General features: G+C 41.1%; 1 protein-coding gene across 5 annotated transcripts in view; it reads left to right on the plus strand.

Annotated features, from left to right (window-relative positions):
* Window positions 1–19051, plus strand: part of plxna1b (plexin A1b) — a 211740-nt gene that overhangs the window by 101926 nt on the left and 90763 nt on the right. For all 5 annotated transcript variants that reach the window (XM_007554216.2, XM_007554219.2, XM_007554218.2 and 2 more), the window contains exons 5-9: window positions 483–583; window positions 4402–4525; window positions 6036–6189; window positions 7767–7866; window positions 16425–16539. In XM_007554216.2, the coding sequence (XP_007554278.1) occupies window positions 483–583; window positions 4402–4525; window positions 6036–6189; window positions 7767–7866; window positions 16425–16539 (594 nt within the window). The remainder of the gene's footprint in view (window positions 1–482; window positions 584–4401; window positions 4526–6035; window positions 6190–7766; window positions 7867–16424; window positions 16540–19051) is intronic.

The following is a 19051-nucleotide window of genomic DNA, read 5'->3' on the forward strand; positions in this document are numbered from 1 at the left end:
ACACACACACACAAACACACACACACACACACACACACACACACACACACACAGAGTCGTGTTTCATTGATGCAACAAGGCCCTGCTGAGCAGGCTTTGCAGACCTGAGAGTCTACTCTCTGAAATGTCCTTCTCCTCCACCTCCTGTTGCTGTTCTGAGGTCAGCCGTCAATCAGGTGCTGTCGCCACAGCCACCTGTCAGGTGTCCCAGCATGCTTTGCAAGTCTTCAGCCATTGCATGCTTGACTGAAGGCTGTCACACACAGCTGAACCCGGAGTCGCTGGCCAGAACACACACACACACACACACCGATTTCTCACGAGAGAAAACGCCTCGGCACAAACGCACACTGACTATTGGCAGAGCAGATATTTGAAACTGAATGTGTGCAGCTTGACTTTGCTGTATATTTTTCCTTTGATTATGGTGACACTGATCCTTTTTCTTAAGATCTCTGTCTCTGGTTTTTGTTTCTCCGCAGGTGGTGAGAGTTCCAGTGGAGAGCTGCGAGCAGTACACTACTTGTGGGGAGTGCTTGGGCTCCAGAGACCCTCACTGTGGCTGGTGTGTTCTCCACAACGTGTAAGTTCTTCACACACACATTTCCACATATTTCTGCGATGTTATATTTTAGAATGGCACCATATTTCCTGTAACTTGCGTCAACAAAAAGTAAGAATCAGAGGAACTCCTTTTTATGTCCCTCTACAACTTAAATGGTAATTAATTTCATCACACGCAGAAGGAATGAGTTATCTTTGAATAAATTGTGTTAGTTCTAAATAACTAGTCTCTACTTTTCGACCTAATTCTACTTGGCATATTTCAGTCTGTCTTTCAGTGATTGATCATTTTTGTCATAGTTATTATCACTATAATTGACTTTTTATTTATTTTTGCAATTTACAGAGTGTGTGTTTGTCGAAGCATCAGCTCTGTAAATAAATGTTAGTTCTTGCACTTGACTTTATTTAGACCCTTAGTAGATATAAACTTACATTTGGTAGCTACTGCCTGCTCATGCATACTCTACATGTTTATTAACACTTTGTCTGTCAGACAGACTATTGTTTTTAATGTTAAGTGTTATTTTACTTTGCATTCTCTTTGAAGCATTGTTTCCTAAAACAATTAAAATTTGGTTACAACAACGAAAAATATATTTGGCAAATTTCAGTTCATTGACTTCACCATAGGACAAATATGTTAACAGAAATGCAGACGGAGGAGGTAGTATTTCAGTTTTAGCATCAGCAGATGAGAGTGAAAAAGCAAAACCTTGTTGGGAACCTTAACAAGGGAGATATCTCTAACAAACTCAACCACCTGCTCTAGTTTAAGTCAAACTAAACCTTTTCTCATAGTTAGGATAATCAGATATATAAAGAAAAGTATAAATGTCATTCATTTATTTCACCTCGTGATTACGCTGAGAAAGTTGTATTTCAGCCAGAAGGAATATTTTTATGTTGTGATAATCCTGCTTTAATGTAGAAAATGTCTTGACACACAGGGATTTTTTCCCCCTCAAGTTTTGTAAAGGTTTTATGTTTTTGATTGGTTAAACTCAGTTTTCCAGCTTCTGGTTCAAACACTGTTTGCCTTCGTCTGCGATGAGTCTAATCAATAGCTAGTTAAGCCCCCCACCTCCCAGCTTGACAGTGGTCTCCAACAGGTGGTCTGCAGCTGCTTGTCACATTATGCCTGTGAAATAAATAACGCTGGAGTTCAAGATCCATGTGCTGCGACCTGTCAATATGACAAACGACTTGAAGACTTTACCCTGACTTCAAAAAGGTTAATGTGACCTCCTGTGAGAATCCTTAGCAGATCTCTGCAGATAATCAAAGTTCTGCTACACGAATTAGAAAAATCTGAGTTCAGATGAGTGGGGATTTTGAAAAGGCAATGGTGTCACTTTTTTTTGTGTTTTTTTTTAATCGTTACTATTTAAAACAGTTGTTTTTCCTAAGATCCTGTGAAAGTGAACACAAGTGGCAGGTTGTACTTTGAACACCCTGTTAAAGCTTTACTGAGGTGCCTCTAAGAGCATAAAACCTTGTAAATCTGTCAGCTGAATAAACCTGTTGTTGAAACACAAATAAAATCACAGCTTGGCCTCCTCTTTGACACCATTGTTTTTCTTTGCTGAGTTTATTTTCGTTGGTGTGAACACAGTTTAGCACACCTGCGGTGCTTCACCTTAAGTGCTGTTGTGGGATTTTGAGCTTGGTCCTGGTTGCTTTAAAGTTTCTGTGCAAGATAGGAACTTTAGCATTTGGATTAATCAGCAAATGCTAATTAATAGGGTTTATTTATTGGCTAAATAAACCCTAACACATTGATTAATATGAATAGGAACGTATAGGGCTTTAGTAAAAATGTTCACTTGTACACATTTTTTTCATTTGCATAATGAAATAATGACATTCCTGTTGCAAAACTGAATGGTTTGCAAGCTTTTCTCTTTGCCCTCCCGTGGTAATGTAAAAGTCGTCTTTCAGTGTAATTACAGCTGCAGTACTTTTGGGAATGTCTTTAATAGCTTTGGACATCTACAGACTGTAACGGTTGTCCTTTCTTCCTTGAAAAAATAGCTGGAGATCGGTGAGATCAGGTCTAAATATAAGTTAGTGTCGACTTTGACTGGACCAATACAAACCATCATATTGTAACCCTAGCTGTATGCTGAGGGTAGCTGTGCTACGCTTTGCGGCGTCAAACTTCCAGAACTTCCCTGAAGTAGGTTCATCCATCTTCCCATCGACTCCCTGTCAACATTCTCTGACGTGTTATGGTTTGTGTTAGTTTTCCTCCTGGCAAAGCTTATGGTATGTAATCCAAAAAGTTTGACACCTTTTAGCATGTTTGCCTGTTGACAGTCGCTGCAGCTCCTCCAGAGTGGCCATGGGCCCCTTCTTCTATGATTTATGCTCTCCCAGCTCCGTACAGAGAGAATACATATGGACCAAATGTCAAAATGGGTGTGACTACTTTATCAAAATATGGTATATTAATTTCCCATCTGTTCTGTGTGTGTACCCAGGGGAGGTGGACTGGTTACATATTGTTAAAATCTGCCAGAATGTTAAACCCTATATGGAGAGCCTCGAATGCTTGCCATAAAATCATCTCTCATGTCATTAATTAAACTTACAGCACATATCACCACCTTTTTCTTTCCTCAAGGCACACACACACACACACACGCATGCACACACACCACCTGAGTCCCAGTTCAATAGCTATAACCTTCTACTTTGGGCTCACGTTAACCTTGTGTCCTTTAGTCAGCACATTTATTTCCCACCTTAATATTGCCAAATCTGTGTGAGGCTCTTAATATGGCAACATATTAATAGGTAAATTATTTATAAGCTTTTGTTTTAGCCCTCTGGTGCTTTCAGCCACATGTTATTAAAAGTCACAGTGTTCTCAATCAGCAGTGGAATTGAAGGGAAATTAAGACGTTAGCTCACAGATGCAGGTGTCTCCAGACAAAAGAGCAGACTTCATTTACGGCGTTACACCAGTCCCCATCACATGAGCAGTAAAAAGAAAAGAGGCTCATAATGAGAAAACCTGTCCATACCTTTGTACTGCTCTGCTGTCACCCCACTCTGTGTGTGTGTGTGTGTGTGTGTGTGTGTGTGTGTGTGTGTGTGTGTTGTGTGTGTGTGTGTGTCAGTGATTCCCTGGGGAGTGGTTGGCGACAGCGTTTTCCCCCTGAGCGAGAGTGAAAGCTAACCAAATGAGGGAACGTGGGGAGCTGCTGTACGGAGCAGGCCAGGCAGTTAGCATTTTTTTCTGCCTGTGTCATGTTGTTAAGGCCTTGCGGAGTGCCACATCAGCACTTTCTTCTCACCACTGGGACCAGTTGTTGTTAGTGCATAGGTGAAGTAAATGCATTATGAATAGCTAATAGCGGGACGACCACAAAAAAACCCGAGGCATATGCTGATTTTTAGCACGATCAGTCGGTTTGTAATAAGGCGGGTGGAGGTTGGAGCATTGGTGATGTGGGGCAGGCTGGAATTGCATTTTATCGGTCCAAAGAAATGTTGGAGATTGCTTGTATGTCTCCAGAGAAGTTTGATTAAGATGGACCTGCAGCGTGAAGAGATTCTGGGCCGGGGTGGGGGGGGAGTAGCTGTCTTTGCACCGTAGGAATTTTTGCACAGATTACACAAGAAATAAAATCATGATATAATGTCCTCTTTATATTTTAATATTCTCCTTTCTTTGGCACTTAGAGCTGCATGTTTATCATATTGATATGGATATTAACATGTTGTTGTAACCTGTCTCTCTTCCTCCTCCTTCCCTCCTTATTTGTCTTCATCATCCTCCATATTTTTTCCTTTCCCTTTTTCCTTTTCCTTTGCATCCTCTCTTCCTAGATGTTCTCGTAAGGACCGCTGTGAACGAGCTTCAGAGCCTCGGAGGTTCGCCTCGGACCAGAGAGAGTGCGTGGAGCTTACGGTTCAGCCAAGAAATATATCTGTCACCATGTCTGAAGTTCAGGTATGTATGCTTTCCATTGGCTCATATCCCAGCTGCGCCTATGTTTTAATCATCAGGCTAAAGTAAAGATGGCACAAGAAGCATTGGACTCATGCAGATGTTTGCTTTAAAGAAGAGCATTTTCTTCTTACTCCAGGTTCAGATTAACAAAGATGTTTGTTCTCATTGCAGGATCTTTTAATTCAGTAATTTCCCTTATGTTTTATAAATGATGCATTCTATTTCTTTTTTTTTTTAAATCAAGGTAGATGTTAAGATCAGTACTGACATTGAAGATGGAAAAGTGATGCACCAGGCAGTTCTCTTATTTTAGCTGAAAGCTAAAAGACAAGAAAAACAACCAGCAACCAGAGATGAGAACTCAGTCTGAGTCTTGATTTGAACTTGGTAGTATAAACAAAGATACAAAACACGAGTTGGACTCCTACTCTGAAGACTTGAGATGTCAGCCAGACTGAAGGTCTGATGTTTGAGTTTCATAAGCAATCTGCATCTCAGTTCAATCAGGGTTAAATTGAGCCCTTATGGAAAACAACATATCTCTGACGGGGAGCTGCATATCTTGCTGTTAAAGGGTGCATTTGATTTTTATTTCAGAGACATTTATGGATTGTGAGCTTTTGGTAACTCCTAACAATTTCTTTACGTTAGCTGTAGCTCCATAATGATCTTCACTCTGTCTCTTCTCACAATGAGGTCTTGATTAAATGAAATGACTTCATTTCCAAAATGTATTTCCATCACAAAATAAAGAGCATTTCTGTAATATTCATTCAGAAATGTAACTACTTTGCATCTCATTCTAAAATTTGTAAATTATCGGAACATTTTTAACTGTTTAGACTTTAGTAACAGTTCCAAATGGACATTTAGTGCATAGTTTATATTCTTGAAAATATTTAGATTTGGAGTAAAGGGAAGCCTCCAAACACAATCTAGTGTATTATAAAATAAAGGAAGTGACCAATTCAAGCATGGACATTAACATCTGTTAACTAAGTCTTTTTTGTTTTTCTTTAAAATAAAATCACTTTAAGTTTGTCTCAGATATTCTTAACTACTAGAATATTTAATTTACGTAAAGAGAACCCGCCACTCCTGTGGACCAAAACATCCAACAAGGACCGAGTTGATAGCCAGCTGGACGAGTTCCTGACTTTTCGCTGTCTCCATTGATTAAAACACTGCAAACGCCTGTGTGTCTTTAACAGCCCCCATTCTGTCAAAGTCTCCTTAATGTGACCATGTAGGTTTGAGTGATTACTTTCCATCACTTTCCGTCTGCACGATACACATTAACCTCCCAGTATCTGCTACAGACGCGCACACCCATTCACACAAGCTCTCGCTCTTTTATTCCTGTTCCTGTCATGCATACCCCACACCCAAGCCTCACTCCCCTTCTCCACAACTCCCATTAACCCCCATGTCATATCTTATAACAATCCATGTTACGCCGTGTCCTTCCATTGATCTTGCGCTGATCGTCTCGCTCGTGCTCTCTCCATAGCTGGTCCTCCAGGCTCGTAATGTGCCCGATCTGTCAGCGGGGGTTAACTGCTCCTTCGAGGACTACGTGGAGACAGAGGGACGGATTCAGGGAGGACATATCTTTTGCTTGTCTCCTTCTGCAAGGGACATCGCCCCCATCACCAGGAACAAAGGTTAGGACTTGAAAAGTCGATGAGTGTGAAGTCATTGGGTGGTGAGGTCACTGGGGTAGCCAGGGTGTGGTCAGGGTTAGGTGGAGATGCAGCTATGTCTCGATGACATTTCTGCATGTTGATTTATGGATCATATTTCCATATGCCATTCTTTTATTAGGCCTTTTACTACCATGATATAATGTTCATTAAAGCTAAACTGTCAAGATGCAATAATTAGATTTTTTTATTTTATTTTAGAACTACACAGTAAGAAGCTATAAGAACAAGATTCTGAATATTTTTTTGAGCATTCTTGCAGTGAAAGGTCACTAAATTTTTATATTAGTACCAAAAACGACATCTCCATGTTACATTAAATATTAGCGCAGTTATTTCCGCTAACGTTACTAAAACAGCAGCACCTGTATTTATTCTCCAAGGATCGTAGATCATTAGCTTAACTATGAGATTTCCAAAAAGCTGCCAACTTTCCCAAATCCAGCAAAGGGATAAGACAGAACAACTTTTGCTGGTCTCTCTCACAGAGATGTCTCTAGATGTCGAAGAAAATTCAAGTTGCATCTAAATAGCTTCTTAGTTCCGTTATCTCCTTCTGACTGAAAATGGCTAACTTTGACGACTTCTACACTGAATGGTGTTGAAGTACTTGGGTGGGGTGTGTTCACTGTGAAAACATCAGATTAGTACAAATTCTGTCTTGGTCACTGATGGAGGCCACCACCCAGTTTCTGAATGCATCTCTGCTGATGCGTCTTCTCATAAATTTGTGTTTGCTTAATGGAGAGTGTTAAATTAATCTGAACAGCTGCTACAGACTACTCTTTATTAGAAGTTCTTGTTAGCACAAATATGCTTTCCTTTTCCCTCACAGAAGAACAAACTATTCTACATTCTTGTACTGAAAATAGAAATGCTTTTGAATTCTTTACGTCAGCCTCAATTTGGCCTTCTTTGTGTCTAAGTGAATGTTTTTCCTTGGTAACTTCTTTTCAAAGCAGCAACTTCAGTGTGGTTTGCCATCGCAGATAAAAATATCCTCATCTTTGTTTGTTTTTTTTTATTCATGGGAATTATGCACTGGTTTCATGTCCAATTTTGTCACACTAACGGAAGTTTAATCTTGCATCGTTTTCATATTCAAAGCACTAAAAAACATGTCAGACTGTGTGCTTCGGGATTCTTGAAAGAGACAACTCGGAAGTTGTTCAGCCCATTATGTCCTGTTAGGAGCACTCATCATTACTGGCATCCGAATGCAAATTGGAGCTATTTTTAAAGTTACCCTATTGCGGTGAAGTGTGTTGTTATGCTACAGTGTGTGTGTGTGTGTGTGTGTGTGTGTGTGTGTGTGTGTGTGTGTGTGTAATCTCTTCAGGTTAAACAATCTAAAATTAAAAAGTGTTGTACTGGATCGGTGCTGAATTATATAAAATGATGCCCCAACCTTTTTTTTTTTTTGTTGTTGTTCCTATATGATTGTGTGACTGTTTATCAAGAAAAGTTAAATTACAGACAAAATCTTGAGAGAGAGAACAGTGTAGTTTCTAATATATTTACATTTGGATGCCATGCAGGTGACAAGCGGGTGGTGAAGCTCTTCCTGAAGTCCAAAGAGACGGGCAAAAAGTTTGCCAGCGTCGACTTTGTCTTCTACAACTGCAGCGTCCACCAATCGTAAGTGAGAATGTTTAAATCATCTTATCAGATATCAATGATGCTCGTATACGTGCATCATAATTGCCTTGAAAAAGCTATAGTGTCAAGCCTCTTCTGAACCAGAGAGAACATCGTTTTAGCATTCTGCTGATGAGCTTTATGGGGATCCTGATTTAATTTTTCCAGAAAATCCGTATCACATATTTGCTGTGTTCCCTACATGATTCACAGCAGACGGCAATAAATGTCTGAGGCCTTTTGAAATAGTTTCACCCAGGACCTAATTTACTAACTAGGCCACCTAGGAAGGAAATTAGTTGCACTGAACTCCTACGAAGTGTGGGAAAGTTTGTTTTCTTTCTTTCTTCTGAAAGTTTGTCCTTTTGCCTTTGGGTACTTGTACGCCCTGTCTTGTCCTTCTTCCCTCTTTTCTTTCTCTCATCTTTTCTTCTTATGCAGCATTGCATTGCGTACTTGGTTTCAGTAACCTTTCCTCCTTTCTTTCTCACCTTCTTCTCTCCGTCATTTCTTTCTTGTCTTTCCGTTTGTCCTTGGTTGCTTTGCTCCTTTCTGGCTTGCATCCTTGCTTCCTTCATCGTGTCTTTACTTTCTTCTTTCACTGTATCCATTTTTCTTTCCTTTCCTCTGTAAAAAGCTAAATTACATTAATATTAGCGGTTGTAACGTGAAAAAGAAAACCAGTGATTGCTGTGGCTTCTTTTCCTCCTGTTCTTCCTCTTGTCTGCCTCTGAGTCGTCTCATGTCACACATGATGAGACATATACACGCACACATGCACACGCACACAATTCCACCTTTTTCGACCCCCATTGGAGGCTAGTGTTACAGTCGAAGTGAAAAATCAAATGTGCCGTACATGTGAAACATTTTTGTTTCAAGATGGAAATTAAATGCTTTTTATCATGACCGACAACAGCCTAATGATTCCTCAATGATTTATTTATTACACTGTGGTCTATTGTAATTCCTCTCAGTAACACACTCTGATCTTAATTTTAAAAAATAGACTGGGCTTTTTGACTTTATAAATTTGCTGTATTGCACTTATTCACATTGAAAACAAAAATTGCTGCAATGCTCAGTATTTGCAAATAAAACCTTGTGCCCTTTTAATAAACTTTACCAGCTTAACATGCCCTTAATTCTGTGCCTTTTTAAATCCGCCACCCGTACAGCCACACCCCTGGGCCAGTCCCCACCATGGTAAATGAATCCTCCAGTTCCTCGACCCCACCCCACACAATACTGTCCCTCCCGTCAATCCGTGGCTGATCCAGGGCAGGCAGAAACGTCTGGTGGGGTATTAGCCCTGGGGCAGCAGATGGCTCACAGGCCCCTCGGGTGCAGGCAGGACTCCGCTCTAGCTCCCCCCCCGGCTGGATACTGGATGAGCCTCCTTCGAGGATTGTCCACAAACACACAGCGGCGTAGACACATGCATGCACAACCACACCTTTCCCCACTGTGTCACTTAGCGCTAACTGATGCTGTGGATGTCTTAGACACCTAATCTGTTATTGTGACCTTTAACCCAGTCGCCCCACTTCCCCACTCTTGCAGACAAATCCTTTGCCTCAGAAAGATGATTAGCTCAGCTGGTTAAGGGTGTGGTGGTTTATGGTGTCAGATCATTTTTAAATTATCTCCCATGAGGACCTCAGTGTGTTTGCTCTACCTCTTGAATACTTCAAGTCATCTGGAGTACCTTGCATATCTGATGGAAACCCTATGGTTGTATATTCCCAATTGTTAGGAGAGAAATCATATAAAAGCAATACAGTTGCACTGGATGTTTTCCCCAATTGCCTTAAATTCTCACTAACAATAAAGAAGCGTAGAGGATCCAATGCAGCAAAGAGAGTTGCCCATTAGAAGTTATTCCCCCAATGAACTCTGATATTATCCGCTCTCTGTGCTGATCTAATGCAACCTTTGAGTGATGTAATGGACGTGTTTAATGAAGTTACAGACAGGCCACGTCGCGTCTTCTCCAGTAACTCTGATGGTGAAGCGAGATGCAGCGATAAGAAGCCCATTTGGAGCTGGCACTCTGTCCTGCGTGCATACAGAGGCTGGCAGGCCTTCGAAGTGTGGAGTCTGATGAGATCAGACTGGTAATGTTATTGCCATAATGGCTGCGTGGCCACATGCGCCGCTTTGTTTTCTAGAATGTGCCGTTATTCCTGACAGAGCTAAGGTTACACTTAAAGCAATTATTCTCAAAACACTGAAGACGTTTACTTTGTGAAGGAGAAGTCCTCCTTGAAAAGGTGTTAAAACACTAATTCTGAAAATGGAGCTGAAGATTTTATCAGGGATGGGCCGGTAGGAGTTTTCAGTCATAATATGACCTTGAGTGAGGTCATGAGCACAAAATTTGAAACCAATGCACAGCATCCACTTGCTTCTAATAAACGGATAACCAACAGTATCAATTGGTGCTTTTAACACACACAGTTCATATCGGTCTGAGGTGAACCATGGCAGAACAAATTAACCTACTCCAGCTGTTTCCCTGTCTGACCATTGCTGTCCTGCACAATTCCACTTGATTCTCATCTCCCTTCAGTGTTCCGTCTGGAATTTCTTCCATTGAGCTAGATTTCTTTGGTTGAATTTTATGAAGAGGAACGTATAAGACAATTTTTTGCTGGCAAAAATATTGTTTGGCTCAACACTTCTCTCTTCACAGTGGAGGATAGTTGTTTACAGCGCATTCAACTGTAAACTTCATAGCTGACGCATTACGTATATCATGACCAAACCTTGGTGATTGGGTAATGTTAAATCCAATCATTTAAAACTTTAACATAGTTCAGGCCTTCAGCCAGCGATAGTTTCTCAATATCCAGAGGTCCAGACCTTCTGCATGAATCAAATCATTTAAAACAATTGGCTGGTTTGCACCAGGCTAGCTGTATCCAGCTACATCTCCAAAAATTCTGGCGATCTAAATGAGAAGTTTTAATATTTTTGTCACATATTGTAGAAAGTGAAATGTTTCCAAACATTTTAATTTGTTTTTTGATAACTTATGACACCTTTGTGTCTTCCAGTGCTGCACGATTGTGTGAGCACCTTGCTCTTGGACTTTAAATGGTCAGGATGGTAGAAACATTTTTGCTGTTCTTGAAACTATGACCTTTTTAAAGTTTTGGTATACCTCAAGACTGGAAAGCATCAGTTCCCTGGGTGTCATCAATCTTTAATGTTGAGTACAGTGCAGATTTTTCTGGTGCCCAATCCCTGGGTCCTCCTGAGCACATGCCCCTCCTCGTTATTTACTCAGTAGATTACATCGTGGCCCTGCTCTCTTAAAAATGCCATAAATTTGCATAGTTGTATTAATCTAATTAGATTCCCCAGAGTTTAAGTTTGAGGGTTGCTGAGATTGAAATAGAAAATCACCCACGGCCATGATTACTGCTTAATTAAATATTTCCATATGGTTCTTTTTTTTTTTTTTTCATTCCACATCCTTGTGGTTAATAAAGATGGAGAGTCTGGAAATGATTTGAAGCTTAAGCGTATGCATGAGGTCATATGAACCTCCTGCCCTCACTGTGGTCAGTTTGGACAGAGATTAGATCATTTCTGAATCTGTGTGATGTAGTGGACCCCAGGACAACTTAATTCAAAGATCAGCTTTTTAGTAGAAAGGTATTTGAAAAGATGAGTTTAAAAAAAGACTTAAGAAGTATTAATTTTCTTCCAAGCTGAACTCATACATGCAGTAAAACCATTTGTTTTGCATGAATATTGAGTCCTAGTTTTTTTTTTTTTTTTGTTTTTGTTTTTTAATCAAATTGATTGACAATTCCTTAGAGGAGTTAAATAATTCAACTCCTCGCCTTTGAAATGAAGAGCAGCCAATAAGCAGCTTGCCCAAGTCCAGGAGAGTCAGACATGCCTCACTGGAGGACGGCTTGTATTTAGCCTTTCAAACTGACCAAGCAGACACTCGAGCAGGGAATCGGCCTATTGTGTTTGGCCTTGAAGAAACACTGCTAGTGTATCTCGATTAGCATCTGAATATGAAAGGCTTAAATTAACAATGCTAGCGTGGGTATACAGGGGAGCATGTCTCCAGCTGCTCAAAGCCTCCGACTGGCTGCAGGCGACGGTAAAGGACATGAAGGCGCAATAAGGCGTTGCTGGGGGGTCTGGAAAATAGAACCTGTCCTTGATAAAGAGAATCAAACACCCTCCAATGGCGCTAGGTGGGCTTTTTGTGACGAGGGGGTGCGCCCGGCCTGTAATAGAGACTTTGAGATCCAACAGCAGCTCGTGACAGGGAGCGCAGCAATCGAAGAGTGAGCTGCGGGGGGTTGCTGCCGCTGGCCTCGGATTGGACGCATAATGGAACCTTCTTTTATTCGAAAGTTCATGCTTATAAAAGTAGAAAGAAACACAGGCAGTTACCTGCTGATATTTTTCTCATTATTTCAAAGTCACTGCTAGACTAACAAGCTTGATTTGACATGAATAAAAGATGTAAGCTTGGATAAAAATGGTTATTATTAGGGTAATGCGGCAGATGTGATGACTGATGTGGGCCGCTAACTATACATTGTGCTGTTCGCTGTTTGACTCAAGTTTCCTGCTGCGTTAAGGTGATGTTGAAGTGTATTTTGATGAATGTTGAGCCACTGAACCAAACTCTTTGACATTCAGAATTGTGATCGTTTCTGTTTGAACAGACACTTACAAGCATTACAATGAGCCCAGCTAACTTGGCTGATGTTCATTTGTTTCGCCTCAGTAATATCTAAGGGTTTAACGGCGCTTGTTCCTCAAGAGCTGTGTTGTCATTTTAGTGACGCTGTTGTCTTTCTCGGTTACTTTTCAAAAATGCAACTTCCAACAAATCCAGTAATTTATTCAGGTGTAATTGGAGACTCTGAGTAATTGCACATTGCACTAAGTGGTAAGGTAAAATACAGATTTTAAAAAAGTGAATCATATGATTCACATATGTTCCTTAGGGGTAATTTTTTAAAATTGCTTTCTGAATATTTAATTGTATTTTCTAGAAAGCTAAGTATCCATTTTTTGTTATACCTAGTTCATTCTGATCACAATTTTACTGCAACTTGGGTTTTAGATGATATGTACAAGTACATAATTCAGTCGGGGCTTGGACTAGATAATGCCAATGTTGCCAACTTTACCCTATTGCTGCATTTAGACAGTTTTCTGACCCCATAGTAACTATTTTTCAAAAAAAGCAATAAGTGATGGGTCTAGTCACTTTTCCTGGTGTTAATGGAGCCTCTTTGTGACTCTGATGTGACAGAAAATATTGTTCTCTCAAGCAGCATCCACTGTGCTCCTCTCCCAAAACACTTCCAGGCAGTCCAGTCCTCCCAGCTGCAGGATGTGTTCATGCCCTCTTCATCCAGACTGTAAATAAATACATGCTTAACGCCTCTACTCACAGCCATTGTTAGATGTAAATACAAAACTGCCTTTGTCTTAAATACCTACGCCCAAACAGCCTTATTGTGTCAAAGCTTTGTTGTTGTAGTTTGACGTACTTCTCTGCATCTGCATCTGTTGCTTTTTGACATAGTTAAGTGGTTAAAGTGCATATGGAAAAAAAAGTTTGATCACAAACTTCCTTTGGGTTACTTAGTCTGGATACGGTTCATCTCACTTAAAGTGCAGATTACACTTACTTTAATTATTTCAATTACCGTATTTTCCGCACTATAAGGCACACCGGATTATAATGCACACCTTCAATGAATGGCCTATTTTAAAACTTTTTTCATTTAAAAGGCGCACCGCATTATAAGGCGCATAGAATAGACGCTACAGTAGAGGCGGGAGTTATGTTATGCATCCACTAGATGGAGCTGCACTAAAGTGAATGTCAACAAAACAGTCCAACTCCAGTCAGCGAGGAAAGCCTTCCGCAACTGGGCCGGGGCGTGGCCGGACGATGGTCACCCTTCTCCGTTCACGCACACCATGTTGGTGGAGAACGTGGTGCTAAATGACCTGCAGACGACCTGATTCTAGATGGTCGGTAGGGAGATAGGCCAGTCAAACTTTATTAACAAACCAGCGTTCTGACAACTATCCTAGCATGCACCGCACGCTTCTTCTTCTACTGGCGAAAATGAAGTCGGCGGCTGCTTACCGTAGTTGTTAGACCTGCTGTGGCTCAATATTGGTCCATATATAAGGCGCACCGGATTATAAGATGCATTGTCGGCTTTTGAGGAAATTGAAGGTTTTTAGGTGCGCCTTATAGTGCGGAAAATACGGTACCCAAATTACATTATAATGCGTAGCCATTTGTAGTACAGCCAAATATCTCTTTTTCTCTGAGTGAGGAATGTCCCACTACACTGATGGGATGCTGCAGGACAAATCCAACTTTGTCAAGAAATTTTGTATAGTTTGATTTCCTAAGGATCTCAGTACATCCCTAGTAATGTTCCGATTTGTCCTGTATCGACCAGCCATCTGCGGATTCTCATCTGTTCTTCCCAGGACAGATCACCAGACTAAAATCCAGGCTCTGACTTTAAATCTGAGCGCCGCATGCTAACCCAGTGTAGCCTAATCGCTTTCCCTCCATTTGTTGGCAACGTTGACAAATCTCCTCTTTGCTCTCGTGTGGTATTAAGAGGCCTGTTATTTCTTTAGCTGCACATCTTTTATTCTAAATGGACAGCTTCTGTCAGCACAATGCTAAATTGGTCAATTAAAGCGGCAGTGGGATTGAATTAAGCTCCAGCCTCTGATCTCGTTCAAAAGGAGGGGGTTTCTGGGGTGGAAATGATCACTTAAAGTGTGCACCTAACAAACGAGCGGCCCTAATTGATCCAAATGAATCCACGTCAGGGTTTGATGGATTCATATGTGGGCTCCATCTCAGAGCTCAAGAGTTAAAGCCCTCATTTTTCATGCGGATAAAGGAAAAGAGGAAAGCTGGCATTTTACATAGGGTTAAAACACACTCCAGAGCTTGTCAGGAGGGCGGGTGTGCGTTTTGTCGCTCCAGACAGATCCACACAAATCTACACTTGGCAGATGTGGTGAAACACAAAGCAACCTGCTTACTATCTTAGCTTTATTAAATGCAGTATTTCATTGTTACCCAAGAAACCATGTGCTGACACAAATCCCTAGCTAAATAAGGCACAGAGATGAAACCCTAAAACTGTGCTTTAGTAAATTGCTCTTTAGTAATCTTTGCAATGGCATGAGGCTGTTTTATTTGCTAACAAGTAATGGTTTTATTAGAGTATGCCGCGCACTTAGAATTTCTCTCCGCTTATTTGAGAAACTGCATGCATAAACCTTTATGACTCTCCTCCTTGGGTTTTCTTTAGATATGAGAGTGCACATATAGATTCATAATCATCTTCAGATATCCAAGCTTATGTTTCATCTGTCTCCCATGGGACCGCCACCTCTCCACCTCCTCTCTCTCACGATACCTGGTATATACACCTCTGTAAGGGAAATCCACCTGCTTTTGATGTCTCTCTCTCTCTCTTTGCCTCTCTCCTTTCTCTCGTCTTTCTCTTTCTGCCGGTCTATCGGCACCTCGCCTCTGCCAAAGCAGGTGAATTAAAAACGGTAGAGGGCTCTTAGCCCCTTGGATGAAAGAGAGCTTAGAGAAAGAACAGGGGGGATGTGGGGGACAAAGCAAATGGAGGGGGGTATGTGAACAGAGAGCCTAGTAGAGATGGTGAAACATATGGGAAGGTTCACCACTGAGCGGATAAAAAGAACGTAACAAGAGAGTAACAGTATGCAGAGAGTCGGGGAGGGTGCTTGGAGAGGTCTATGAATGTGCAGAAGGTGAAAGCAATGGGAGGTTCAAGCGAGCGGATGAATGAAAGGGATGTTAAGGCAGGCTTTAAGTCTAAAGATGGGGGGATGAAAGGTGGAAAGGACAGAACCATTTCACAGGTTGAACAAATGTCGAAAAAAGATGAGTGAAAAAGATATTTAGGCAGATAGTCTGTTGGGAGATGGTCGAGGCAGGCAACCAGCTGGTAGGAGATTCCCACGGTAAAATAACCCTGAGTAGAAATAACCCGGTTTCTACATTTTTGTTTGCACTTAAAAAAATGTGAAGTGTACACCGTGTCACATAGGTTGCCTAATGGCCAATTCCTCATCCAGTGTGCCTCTTTGGCTTTAAGAACTACAGAAATGTGAATATTTACATATTTACCCTCTAAGTCATCACAGTATGTTTTTGTGACCATAAATAGCTCAATGAAGCTCTGGTGACTCTGGTACTTTCCTTGGTATCTTTGTAAAATAACCTCAGATTGTAAGAACACATTTTAGTCATTTTAAAACTTTCTAGATCCTTCTACACCTTATTTGTCCATGCTTATGATTTTTAAAAGCGCAATTTGTTAATACCACCATTTTTCCACCTGTCATAGTTTTAAAATTCTACAAATGTTTTGCAAAAATGAATTACTTCTGTCTAGATTTAACATGAAGGTGCAATAAGCTGTCAAAAAAAGCAACAGACTCTGCTAACTACCTCCATGATCTCCTCCAATCTCCATTTACAGCTGCCTTTCCTGTGTGAATGGCTCCTTCCCATGCCACTGGTGCAAGTACCGCCACATGTGCACCCAAAACGCCAATGATTGCTCTTTCCAGGAGGGACGTGTCAACGATTCTGAGGTAAGACCACCTCCCCCCACCCCCAATGCTTTGCCACAGTCAGCATGGCTGTCATTGCAGCAGCACACATTTGTTTTTTTGCTACTTCTTTAAAAAAAAAAAAAAAACTGATAAAATTGACCATTTATTCCAAAATGTGCAAGTATTAAATATATCACATTCACATAGCTGCCATGTTTGTACACCTGCAGGAACAAACACACATAGCAACATGAGTTGAGATATTAGTTCATCTGCACCTCTATCCTGTGTGCCTTTTTGCCTCTGGGGTTTCCTCCCCTCGTCCTGCTGTGTGTCTGCTGTCTGTATGTGTAATATTGGCTTTTGGCACAGTGACAACAGCTTGTGTACTGTGCAGCAATAATTCTGTCGTGGCCCATAAGGCCATAAACAGGCTGGGATGAATGACTTTCTATGGAAATACTGCCTTGTTCTTACAAAGCCAAATGCTGCATTAGCATAAAAGCTAATATTAATCGTGCCAAGTGGCAGTGACTGCAGGCGTCATGTAAGGCATATCAAGCATTTGTCAAGTCCTGTTGAACATGCAGGGCTGGACATCAACCTCCGTGGGGTTTTATGCTGCTGTTCTTTATTGACACCCTCAGCAGAGGTGGATGCAAATTTAACAGATGTTATGAAATCGATGTCTCCAAAATGGACTTAAGGAATCAGTATTACTCCCCGGTGATGGTTATACCGGTGCTTTATCCATCTCAGGGCGTACACACAATTAGGACTGTTCATCCCTCACTCTTTATGTTTCTGGTCCAGGTCTCTGTGTTATCTACATGCAGATTAAAGCCTCCCCTCCGTCACTTGTCGGCAGAGTCTGAATAACTGGCCTTTATTAATTGCTCTGCCTTATAACGTATTGCTTTCCTCTTTATCTGCTTTCCCAACCAAAGCTGTAGCTGAATCCTAAACGCAAGCTTGCTAAACGACGGCTTCTGTGCCCAGTAATGGACGAGACGAAGGGCCCAGGTTCATGGCTCAAAGGGTCGGAGTTGTTGGATTAGAGTGCTGATTTGGAAAGGGCTGGTTAGCAGGTTTTGAACCGAGTGGAGTCAGCAGCACATGCATAAACACAGGCCGCCTCCTTTTTTTTTTTGTTCTGCATCTTTCCTCCCTCGTGTTTTTTCCTTTCTTTTCTGCTTTTCTCCCCTTGCTACGTTGCTAACTTATTTTTTTCGACATTCCTTTATCCTTTTCTTGCCATTTTCCCTTTTTTTTCTTTCTTTCTTTCTTTCTTTCTTTCTTTCTTTCTTTCTTTCTTTCTTTCTTTCTTTCTTTCTTTTTTTTTTACATAAAAAATATTTAGGAACTCTGTAAATAGGAAATATGCTACCACTGCTTTTCATCTTTCTATAATAATACCATCTCTGTTCATTCGTCTGCAGGACTTCAGATTAGAAGTCCTGCAACAATGCACACATCAAAATTGTGTTGTTGGCTTTTGATCTGCAGTTTTTTATAAAGTGTCAGCTTGCCTTAACCAGTTTTAAATTAAGAGCTTCAGGCTTCTTGTTATCTGCTGAAAGCCTCGCTCTCTCTCACTGTGGAAAAAAAAAATACAGAGACATCGACAGGTAACATGGATTAAATGTCTGTTTTCCAGGATATCGGGTATTCCAACAAAGATATTTCTTCTGCAAAAAAAGTATAAAGTCATCATATCAAAGCAGATAAATTAATAAAAACGTTGAAGAAGAGATTGAAGACCACAGACCACTGATCCGATAGTCCATCATTTCACATACCTACTATGCTTTGTGTTTTTCATGCACAAAAGTGTAAACAACCTTACAATAACCTGCATACACACACACACACACTCACGCATGCACCAAGTCATTTATCATCCTTCTCTTAGCTGCCATATCCATTAGTTCTGCCCTCAGTGCCCCAACAAGAAATGTTATTCCTGAAGGCTTGGCTTATCCCCTTCCTCCTCCTGCTTCTCTCCAGCTCCTCTCCAGGGCAGGCCCCGTCTCTCCCCACCTCATCCTTCACCACTTTGATGCTCCGTCACCTCATCTTTTTCTCATTCTTTTTCCTCTCTATGTCCCATTCTCTGTTTTTTTTATGTATTTATATTGTGAAGGAAAGGACAAATTGAACAGAAATGTGTCTCTCTTAGCACTCTCTCTCTCTGTCTCTCTCCCTCTCTCTCTCTCTCTCCCTCTTCTGAAAGCAGACATTCCACTCAGACCTTTACCGCTCTCATCTGCAGATGAAAACAGTCGATTGGGTGGGATGAGGCTCATTGTCAGGTTGTGATCAAAGGCCAGACAGAGCGTTCAGTTGAGGGATGAATGCTCCTCCCGTATCACTCTTTGGTCTGACTGGTGTTGGACCAACCAGACAGAACAGTTGAGATGAAAGCATGAAGCCAGCGGATGAATTATGAACGTGATCAGCCTTTGTTCTCTGCCTGCTTTGCTTTTATTCACACATTCGCTTACAAGAATTGCTGCTCGAAATAATACACAATTTTAGTGTAAATATTAGA

Source organism: Poecilia formosa, unplaced genomic scaffold (genome assembly GCF_000485575.1).
Source record: "Poecilia formosa unplaced genomic scaffold, Poecilia_formosa-5.1.2 Scaffold62, whole genome shotgun sequence".
Classification (NCBI taxonomy): Eukaryota; Metazoa; Chordata; class Actinopteri; order Cyprinodontiformes; family Poeciliidae; genus Poecilia; species Poecilia formosa.